The sequence below is a fragment of the Hyperolius riggenbachi genome, chromosome 3, assembly GCF_040937935.1.
Source record: "Hyperolius riggenbachi isolate aHypRig1 chromosome 3, aHypRig1.pri, whole genome shotgun sequence".
Lineage (NCBI taxonomy): Eukaryota > Metazoa > Chordata > Amphibia > Anura > Hyperoliidae > Hyperolius > Hyperolius riggenbachi.
Window position 1 is genome coordinate 427,800,984 of NC_090648.1, and position 11,351 is coordinate 427,812,334.

Sequence of the window (11,351 nt, forward strand, 5' to 3'; positions counted from 1 at the left end):
TGTCAGTAAGCCAATCTTAACCTATTTTGGTTCCTGGACGTAGTTTCTACGTCCAGGAACCATGCGCGCTACCACGCGCTCCTGCGGCCGATGGCGCGCGTGCACGCGCACTCCCGGCCGCGGATTCGGTAGCCACGGAATCAATGTATCGGGCTATGGTGCCCGATCACTGATTCCTCTCCCCCGCTGAAAAAGCGACAGCTTCTCTCGGAAGCTGTGCTTTTTCTGGCTGTTCCCTCCCCGATGCGTCACTCTAAGCGTGTGCTACGCTTAGAGTGACGTCATGTAAACAAACTCATGGCCGCCATCTTGTGGCCAAAAAGTAATACTACACCTGAAAAAAAAATAATTAACACACATTTACATTATAAATCTATTGTTTACCTCCCACCCTCCCAAAACTACCCAAATAAAATGTTTACTATAAAAAAAAAAAAAAACATTACAATAAAAAAAAAAAAACATGTAAATATTTACCCAAGGGTCTAAACTTTTTAAATATCAATGTAAAGATGAAATATTTCTATATTTTTTTTATTCTAAACTTGTAAATAGTGATAGATGCAAAATGGAAAAAATGCACCTTTATTTCCAAATAAAATATTGTCGCCATACATTGTGATAGGGACATAATTTTAACGGTGAAATAACCGGGACATATGGGCAAATACAATACGTGAGTTTTAATTATGGAGGCATGTATTATTTTAAAACTATAATGGCTGAAAACTGAGAAATAATGACTTTTTCCATTTTTTTCTTATTCTTCCTGTTAAAATGCATTTACAGTAAAGTGGCTCTTAGCAAAATGTACCCCCCAAAGAAAGCCTAATTGGTGGCGGAAAAAACAATATATAGATCAGTGCATTGTGATAAGTAGTGATAAAGTAATAGGATAATGAATGGGAGGTGAACATTTCTCACTTGAAAACGACGGAACGCGAATGGGTTAAACAGAGTTCTCCATTTTATCGGTAGCCAGTGGAGTGAGCACAGGGTTGGTGTTATGTGGCAATGGCGGGGTTGGCTCGTTAACAGCCTTGTGGCTTTATATAACAGCCTTTATGTATTTATATAGCGCCTTTATGTATTTATATAACAGCCTTTATGTATTTATATAGCGCCAACATATTACGTAGTGCTGTACAGAGTCTTGTCACTAACTCTCCCTCAGAGGGGCTCACAATGTAGTCCCTACCATAGTCATATGTCTATATTGTGTAATGTATTTATCATAGGGCATGATTCACAAAGGTTTTCACCTGTTTTCACCTTATCTACATTACATTTTTAAACTCCCAAAGAGAAAAAATATAATATAATTAAGGTAAAAAAAAAAGTCATATTGACAGGAAGTTAATCAGGAACAACTTACTTTGAGTGATTATTTTGCTTGTAAATGTGCTGAAAGGTTATTTTATCAATTAGGTGATAAATAAGTAATTTATGAGAAGTTTTGTGAATAGAGCCCATTGTCTAGAGACAATTTTAGGGGGAAGCCAATGTTTTTGGGATGTGAGAGGAAAGCAGGGTGCCCGGAGGAAACCCACACAGACACGGGGAGAACATACATACTCCGTGCAGATGTTGGCCTGGCTGGGATGCTAACCCAAGCAAGAAAATACTTAAAATAGTTTTGATAGTACTTTTTTACCTACTTTTTATTCTATATATTTATTCTAAATAGAAGATGAAAATGTATCTCCGAGGAGAAAACTCAGGAGAAAAAGTTAATTGCATTTGGGCCCCAGAGTCTGAGTCTGCTGGCTGTGAGTGATGGAAGCATTCTGAGTCTGCTGGCTGTGAGTGATGGTGGCACCCAGAGTCTGAGTCTCCTGGCTGTGAGTGATGGAGGCACCCAGAGTCTGATTCTGCTGGCTGTGAGTTATGGAGGCACCCAGAGTCTGAGTCTCCTGGCTGTGAGTGATGGAGGCACCCAGAGTCTGATTCTGCTGGCTGTGAGTGATGGAGGCACCCAGAGTCTGAGTCTCCTGGCTGTGAGTGATAGAAGCACCCAGAGTCTGAGACTCCTGGCTGTGAGTGATGGAAGCACCCAGAGTCTGATTCTGCTGGCTGTGAGTGATGGAAGCACCCAGAGTCTGATTCTGCTGGCTGTAAATGATGGAGGCACCCAGAGTCTGAGTCTCCTGGCTGTGAGTGATAGAAGCACCCAGAGTCTGAGTCTGCTGGCTGTGAGTGATGGAAGCACCCAGAGTCTGAGTCTGCTGGTTGTGAGTGATGGAGGCACCCAGAGTCTGAGTCTCCTGGCTGTGAGTGATGGAAGCACCCAGAGTCTGAGTCTGCTGGCTGTGAGTGATGGAGGCACCCAGAGTCTGAGTCTGCTGGCTGTGAGTGATGGAGGCACCTGGAGTCTGCTGGCTGTGAGTAATGGAGGCACACAGAGTCTGAGTCTGCTGGCTGTGAGTGATGGAGCCACACAGAGTCTGAGTATGCTGCCTGTGAGTGATGGAGGCACCCAGAGTCTGAGTCTCCTGGCTGTGAGTGATGGAGGCACCCAGAGTCTGAGTCTGCTGGTTGTGAGTGATGGAGGCATCCAGAGTCTGAGTCTCCTGGCTGTGAGTGATTGAAGCACCCAGAGTCTGAGTCTGCTGGTTGTGAGTGATGGAGGCACCCAGAGTCTGAGTCTCCTGGCTGTGAGTGATGGAAGCACCCAGAGTCTGAGTCTGCCGGCTGTGAGTGATGGAGGCACCCAGAGTCTGAGTCTCCTGGCTGTGAGTGATGGAAGCACCCACAGTCTGAGTCTGCTGGCTGTGAGTGATGGAGGCGCCTGGAGTCTACTGGCTGTGAGTAATGGAAGCACCCAGAGTCTGAGTTTGCTGGCTGTGAGTGATGGAGGCACCCAGAGTCTGAGTCTGCTGGCTGTGAGTGATGGAGGCACCCAGAGCCTGAGTCTCCTGGCTGTGAGTGATGGAGGCACCTGGAGTCTGCTGGCTGTGAGTAATGGAGGCACACAGAGTCTGAGTCTGCTGGCTGTGAGTGATGGAGCCACACAGTCTGAGTTTCCTGGGTACCGGCTATGAGTGATGGAGCCACCCAGAGTCTGAATCTGCTGGCTGTGAGTGATGGAGGCACCCAGAGTCTGAGTCTCCTGGCTGTGAGTGATGGAAACACCCAGAATCTGAGTCTGCTGGCTGTGAGTGATGGAGGCACCTGGAGTCTGCTGGCTGTGAGTGATGGAGCCACACAGAGTCAGAGTCTGCTGGCTGTGAGTGATGGAAGCACCCAGAGTCTGAGTTTCCTGGCTGTGAGTGATGGAAGCACCCAGAGTCTGAGTCTGCTGGTTGTGAGTGATGGAGGCACCCAGAGTCTGAGTCTGCTGGCTGTGAGTGATGGAGGCACCCAGAGTCTGAGTCTGCTGGCTGTGAGTGATGGAGGCACCCAGAGTCTGAGTCTCCTGGCTGTGAGTGATGGAGGCGCCTGGAGTCTACTGGCTGTGAGTAATGGAAGCACCCAGAGTCTGAGTCTGCTGGCTGTGAGTAATGGAGGCACACAGAGTCTGAGTCTGCTGGCTGTGAGTGATGGAGCCACACAGAGTCTGAGTCTGCTGGCTGTGAGTGATGGAGCCACACAGAGTCTGAGTCTCCTGGGTACTGGCTATGAGTGATGGAGTTACCCAGAGTCTGAATCTGCTGGCTGTGAGTAGTGGAGGCACCCAGAGTCTGAGTCTCCTGGCTGTGAGTGATTGAGCCACCCAGAGTCTGAGTCTGTTGGATGTGAGTGATGAAGCCACCCAGAGTCTGAGTCTGCTGGATGTGAGTGATGAAGCCACCCAGAGTCTGAGTCTGCTGGTTGTGAGTAATGGAGGCACCCAGAGTCTGAGTCTCCTGGCTGTGAGTGATGGAAGCACCCACAGTCTGAGTCTGCTGGCTGTGAGTGATGGAGGCGCCTGGAGTCTACTGGCTGTGAGTAATGGAAGCACCCAGAGTCTGAGTTTGCTGGCTGTGAGTGATGGAGGCACCCAGAGTCTGAGTCTGCTGGCTGTGAGTGATGGAGGCACCCAGAGCCTGAGTCTCCTGGCTGTGAGTGATGGAGGCACCTGGAGTCTGCTGGCTGTGAGTAATGGAGGCACACAGAGTCTGAGTCTGCTGGCTGTGAGTGATGGAGCCACACAGTCTGAGTTTCCTGGGTACCGGCTATGAGTGATGGAGCCACCCAGAGTCTGAATCTGCTGGCTGTGAGTGATGGAGGCACCCAGAGTCTGAGTCTCCTGGCTGTGAGTGATGGAAACACCCAGAATCTGAGTCTGCTGGCTGTGAGTGATGGAGGCACCTGGAGTCTGCTGGCTGTGAGTGATGGAGCCACACAGAGTCAGAGTCTGCTGGCTGTGAGTGATGGAAGCACCCAGAGTCTGAGTCTCCTGGCTGTGAGTGATGGAAGCACCCAGAGTCTGAGTCTGCTGGTTGTGAGTGATGGAGGCACCCAGAGTCTGAGTCTGCTGGCTGTGAGTGATGGAGGCACCCAGAGTCTGAGTCTGCTGGCTGTGAGTGATGGAGGCACCCAGAGTCTGAGTCTCCTGGCTGTGAGTGATTGAGCCACCCAGAGTCTGAGTCTGTTGGATGTGAGTGATGAAGCCACCCAGAGTCTGAGTCTGCTGGATGTGAGTGATGAAGCCACCCAGAGTCTGAGTCTGCTGGTTGTGAGTAATGGAGGCACCCAGAGTCTGAGTCTCCTGGCTGTGAGTGATGGAGGCACACAGAGTCTGAGTCTGCTGGCTGTGAGTGATTGAGGCACCCAGAGTCTGCTGGCTGTGAGTGATGGAGGCACCCAGTCTGCTGGCTGTGAGTGATGGAGGCACCCAGAGTCTGAGTCGCTACGGCGGTGCAAGCGACAGGGTTTTAAATGGCGGTGCGGACTGGCGTCTCTTATGGTTTCAGAGGCTGATGCGGTGAGAGCGGTGTCCCGGGAACACCATATACCACACGCTTGTAACTTCTGGAACATTGTGAGTGCAATATCTGTATTTAATACTTGTTAATAAATAGTACTCACTATGGTCGCTCACTTTGAGTCCTTGTGTTTGGGTGATCTGAGGTCCGTGAGGTGATCTATGTGCTGCTGACAAGAAACTGGGAAACTTGTGCTGTCTGTGACTATACAGCCCCCCAAAAGCGATTCATATACCTCTTGTCCTAGAGGACGCCTGGGTGAGTGTGAGCTGAGTGTGTGTGTGTGTGTGGGGGGGGGGGTGCCTGTCACTCACTAGGTGTTGTGTGGAATTGCGGGAGAAGGTTATAAGCCCCACACGTGGATATGGTGAAGGGATCATTGAAACCTACAATATTACCCCATGAAGTTTTTCTCTTCTTTTTAAGAATTTGTTCCTGGTGGTGTTTGGATTGAACATATCGTTCTCTTCAAGTGAGCTGTGTTGCATCCATTTGGGACTGTGAGCTTGTAGCGCGATAATCCTATGTGTATAGCATGTCATTGCACAGAGAAGCACAGTGGAGTTTTATGACATAATCACTGTTACTGAAGAGTAATTGGCTTTCGTTTATTCCATGAAGTAAAACCACCTGAATCACGGGGGCGGGAGGAGGCGACACGTGTGTACGGGTACATGTAATAAGAGCTCTGTTCTCTGATATCATTGGACAGGAAGCAGAGGAGCTGAGACACCTGACAGAAAACATCACTGGCAGATCTTATATATTACAGAAAGTGGTTACATAACCCGAGACTCCGTCTGCATTCTGTACATGGGCTGTGGGCAAGAGCAGTAACCGATGTCATGCAGGAGGAGAGCGCACACTCTCACAGCAACCTGACGCTCACAATTTCAGAATAGAATGAAGGCTTATTCTGGATACTCACCTAACGATGCAGGAGGATGGGTCACAGCAACGCCCCCATGACAACGAGCATTCCCTGATCCATCCTCCTGCTGATGAGTAGATGTGACGGCCATAAACGAGAGTTCAAGCGATCACGGTACTTTGCGTGGGAGTTGTCGGGGATCTTAAAGAACCGATCGTTGTCAATGCGCCTCGACAAATGTCATTCGTGTAATCCGGCGCCTGTACCCATGCTAGTTATGTGAGATGAAAAAAGATCAGGGTGCTAAAGGACCTCTGAAACCAGTTATAGCACACTTGTAATGCTGATAGCCAGCCCCACCACAAGCACCCGATGGCCAGGTAAGAGGACTATACACTCCCATGCAAGCTCATGGAGTCTGTGTTGGGAATGAGAAGGCATTAGCAGTCTCTGCAGAGTGCTCCCCGCTGCCTCCACCCCTCCTCCGAGTTATTCATGCGAGTAACGTGCAAGTACAGGGCAGCATCATTAACACCAGGCTGGGTCAAAACACCTCAAACTCCATGTAGTATACCAGCCTTCATCTTCAACTACTGATTAGGATGAGGGACGAGGCCCTATCCTAATCCCCTGGGCTCCTTCCAGCGTTCTGCTTCTGTCTGCTATATAACTGGAACTTAGTAGTGTGAAGCCTCTGGATAGTCCACAAATCCTCCTACAGCCCATCGTTCCAGCGCTGGGTCCCTCCATACTTATTTGACTCATGCCAGTCAGTTTCTTCTTGCCATGATTGTGGGCGTGTGATCTACCTGTAGTGGGCTGCACAGTCTTGCTGTAGAGTCTCCCACCTTCCCAGTACAGATTGAAATCGGCCCTGTCTGCGAGGGGCTCAGAGGCTTGCTGCCTGAGCGCCTCCAGGCTTGGGTCACTTTGTAGCGCTGCTGTGAATCCAGCGCTGTCAGTTCCAGCCAGCTGGCTCATGTCACATGAAGTCAGCTGCTGACGGTTCTCACTTCTGGGGTCAGCACTGAATGAAGAGTCCGGCACTGAGCCCACAACCCTTGCAGCACCCTGGGTGACTGATAGTACAGGCACAGCATTAGCATTACAATAATTGACATTCTTCACATCATTGACACATGCATTAATGACAGTGACAGGTACAGAAACATTTTCACTACAGACAGTTTGTACATCAAACACAGGTACCTTTGAAGCAGGCACTATTGAACCCGGTACCCTTGAACTGGGCACATTCAACCCACCTCCCCCTGGTGCTCCCCCAAATGTGTAAAGTACTTGGTGGTGGGCGGAGAGTCCGTCTCCTTCCATGAGCGACAAGGCGGTTGTGGCAGGTTCGTAATAGGACACAAGCTTGCCCAAATCAGTCCCCAGCAACACAGGGACTGGGAGATCATTCACAACCCCAACAACCCTTTCTTGAACCCCCACCCCCCAGTCGAGCTTTACTCTCGCTTGGGCTATGTGTAAAAGGGTGCCCTCTACTCCAGTAAGGGCAAGAGATCGGCTGGAGCTGATGCTCTCCTTTGGAACCAGGTGTGAGTGAACTAACGTGATGTCGGTTCCGGTATCTCAGAATCCGGTGACAACCTTGTCGTTCACTCTAACAGACTGCTGCTGGTCTGTCGCGGATTTCCTTCCCGCGGGCAAACAGAACAAAATCTGATGATCCAGGCTGTGGTTCGCTGGCTGGTTGCATCTGCTGTGGGTGAGGTACAGGTGATACGGGTGATGGTGGTGTCTGCCTCCGCTCCGGACAGTCGAATTTCATGTGTCCAGGCTGGCAGCAGTAGTGACAGGTGACCCCCTCAGGTGCTGCAGGCCGGGGCGCAGCAGCGGCGCTGGGTGGCCTCTGTAGCGGACGGCTCACAGGGGCAGCAGAGTCTGCCAGGGTATTGGGCTGACCTCCTCTCCAGCTGGATGGGACAGTTCTGTGTGTATCAGACACCCGGGTAGTCACAAAGGTTTCAGCGAGGTCTGCAGCGACAGTTGCTAACGCAGGCTTGCTCTCCAGCACAAACTGTCGTACATCAGCAGAGCAAATGTTCAAAAACTGTTCGAGGACTATCAAGTCTTCCAGGACATCATAAGACCCTTTGGTGAGGCCTAGAGTCCACTGGCGAAGTGTGGTGAGTAGACTGTTGACCACATCTCGATAAGAGTCAGAAGATTTTTTCTGCCAGGACCTGAACTTTTTGCGATAGGCTTCCGGCGTCACCTGGTATTTAGTAATGATAGCGTCTTTTATAGCTGCATAATCATTATCTTTTTCCGCAGGTAACTCTGCGAAAGCATCAAGCGCTTTGTAGCGCAGCAAAGGTGTCAAATGTTTGGCCCACTGGTCTTGGGACAGACGATACTGAAGGCATGCTTTTTCAAAAGACCGCAAAAACAAGTCAATGTCAGTGTCTTTTTCAATAGTAGCAAATTTAAAGTTTGCACCTACAGGTGATGCGGCTCCTTCAGCAGGGAGGCTGGGCGGTGAACTCCGGTTGGCCTGTTGAACCTTGGCCATGTTCAGTTCATGCTGTCGTGGGCGCTCCCGTTCTGTAGCAGCAGCAGCAGCCTAGCGTTCTTCCCGCTTTTGCTCTGCCATGTACTGCAGGTACTTTTCCAGGTCAGTGTCCATCAGCTTTTGTAATGCCTGCTGCATTAGCGGATCAGCACAAATGGACCGTCCAGTACTGGCCGGTTCCAGGCGAGTACTCGGAGAAACTCTGAGATCGGTAGCGGATCAGCACAAATGGACAGTCCAGTACTGGCCGGTTCCAGGTGAGTACTCAGAGAAACTCTGAGATCGGGGTCCACACTGACAGTCTCTTGCGTAATTGTTGCAGCAGGGCCTGCAGGATGCTCAACCTCTGTACGCATAGGATCCTCAGTCTCTGGTTCCCCTTGACTTGAGTCAGATGGGCTGGCGTCCACCTCAGCAGACACATCCCGCTCCCGCAGTTGCTGGATATCCCATTGATACAAGTCCGTTATCAGGTCCTGTTGTGCGGCGGATGTCAATGCCTCTCGCTTCACAAAGATTTTGCGGGTCTGCTAAGCACATGAGCTTGTAGTTCACGGACATTTCCAAGCCAAATAAAATAAAACTTTTGGGGAGGGTACTAGCTACACAGTCTCTCTGTATATATAAAAAATATATTGCATTCAGTTACTACCAACGAATTAGTTCGTTTCTCGATAGGGCTAATTTGATAGCGCTATCTTAGATACTTTCAGCACAACACAGATCCCAAACGCTGCCAAACACTGTCACAGGACCCCTAGGACCGCACAATGCTTTCCAATCGGTTTCAGCACACAGACCATGCAAGCTGTGGTCGCAATCGGTGCGCAGAAACCACTGGAATTTTGGCAGCAGACCGACTAGAAGGGAGCCTGTGAGTTACGGTAATTACATATTACACACTATTTCAGGGTATAACTGCCACCACCTCTGTTACCATGGAACAGAGGAGCCCACTGACTGGCTAATTCTAGACCTGCAAATAAAAACGGTTAAACACACTCTATTCTGTCTAGCTAGCAACAATAGTAGCGACTCTTCAGAAGTCAGGGTTCAGTTTGTGCGGCTGAATAGCAAGGTAGCTGAACAAACAAATGACGTTAGCATCGTTTATTAAATGCAATATAAATAATAAACATATACAGAAAATCATTAAAATCAACAATTATAGAGACAAACAGCACAGTGTAACAAACGTTGGAGAGGCAGCTGCGGTGAACAGCACTACCACCGCAGCTGCCTCCAGCTCCCTGTCTAGAAATATTTCCGTGTCTCAGGCGTCTAGCACGCCGAGGACGGGTCTGTCAGCTGCACATAGGGTTGCTTTGTCGTGTGCGCGTGCGCACAGACAGGACCTTTATGCGGGGAGGAGGCGCGTCAGCTGACCGGCCGGTCGGCTGACGTCAGAGGAGACGCTCGCCGCTCCTCATTGGCTGATAGGAGTGGGCGTGCCAGAGGGGTCTCCTCTGCTTCATAAGCCTAGCTGAATCACTCGCAACTTGTCTGCTGTTGCGAGTACTTGGTGTTAGTGCTCAGACCCTTAGATATTTCCAGTGTGCTTTGATCCTGGGCTGATTTTCTTTCCTGGCTCCAGTGTGGGCGCTGTTGTGCATGGAGATGGGCGAAAATAGACGATCTCTGTCGGGTCCTCTCTACTGTGCAGGCGCAGTAGACTTGCGCCTGCACAGTCGAGCGGGCCGACAGAGATCAGCTATTTCCGCCCATCACCCAGCGGAGAGCCGATACTGCGCCTGTGCTGGAACCAGGAAGGTAAATATTTACATCCCAGTACAGGTACAGTTTTTTTTTAAACCCACCTTCCTCTTGCCTAACCCTAAAACCCCCCTTCCTCATGCCTAACTCTAAAACCCCCCTTCCTATCCTTCTAATAACGATAAATTTCAAAACAATAACTTTCAAAAATGAATACTTTTTAAATACTAAACATTAAAAGTGTCAAAAGCTATAATGCTCGATTTTTTTTTTTAAAACAATAAAACATTTCAAAAACTATAAGGTTGTAATTTTCAAAACGATAATTATCACACGCCCAATTTTCTGCTACATGCGCCTTACAGCTGATATTTGTATTACCGCCTAGGGGGCCCAAATTGTCTATTAGCTGCAGGTACCTAAGTTTCATGCTCCAAAAAATGGACCCTGCACTGAGGGCATTTCATTGTTATTTGCTGAAACTTGATGAGACCCTCCGGAGGCAACTTCCCACACTCTTGGCCTTAGGGCCCGTTCTCACTTGGTCGATTTGCGTTAATCGCCCTAGTCCCAAGTCTTGAATTTTACACACAGTCAATGCAAATAGCAATGCTTGCACTAGACAGCTTGTATGTAGCAGTAATTTATCTCTGGATAATGTAACTTTTGTGTTTCCTACAATACTGTCACTGCAATGGGGGGGGGGGGGGGGGACGATGCACTGAAATGATGGAATCCGGGAGGATCTATCCAGAGGATTCTAGCTACTGAGGTGTCTTTTTTTAACTTACGGTAATTTAGGTGTGCTTTGAATTCAGCTTTACACAATGGAAGTGATGCAACACAGTAATTGTAATGCTGGGCATACATGGCTCGATTTTAAAAAACGAGAGGAAGATAAGAGAATTGCCTGTGGAATCGAGCGGCAAAATGATCGAGCGGCAAAATCGAGCTGTGTATCCCGAGAATAAAAGGGGCCTTAATTACAGTGACCAGATGTCCAAGTTTACCTGAGACGTCCTAGAATTAGGGTCCCCTATCCCAGGCACAAATATGTCCCTGTCAATGTTCCAGGTGGGTCTTCAGATGTCCCAGGTTGGCCGCTTACAGTGTATCCGAGCCGAAGCTCGGGTACACAAAATCAGTTACTTATCTAAAGAGAGGGAACTTACCATGTTGCGTTGCTTCCACCTACTGCAAGTCTCATTGCAATGGCTATTAAAGTCAATGGAACTTGTTACACTTCCTGCAATGTGCCGGATGTACGCTAGCTGATGCAGAATCTGCAGAGCGCTATCGTGCACCATGCGCAGCACCAGTAACA

The 11,351-nt window shown here is 49.2% G+C and overlaps 1 protein-coding gene across 1 annotated transcript; it reads right to left on the reverse strand.

The window, feature by feature from the left end:
• Positions 1-1,730: 1,730 nt before the first annotated feature.
• LOC137562373 (protein FAM186A-like) lies at positions 1,731-8,314 on the reverse strand. Its single transcript, XM_068273711.1, has 7 exons — positions 8,246-8,314; positions 7,705-8,017; positions 6,588-6,857; positions 4,152-4,797; positions 3,472-3,849; positions 3,033-3,380; positions 1,731-2,730 (listed from the first exon to the last, which is right to left on the reverse strand). Exons 1-7 carry the CDS (start codon positions 8,312-8,314, stop codon positions 1,731-1,733), a joined length of 3,024 nt encoding a protein of 1,007 aa, XP_068129812.1.
• Positions 8,315-11,351: the final 3,037 nt, after the last annotated feature.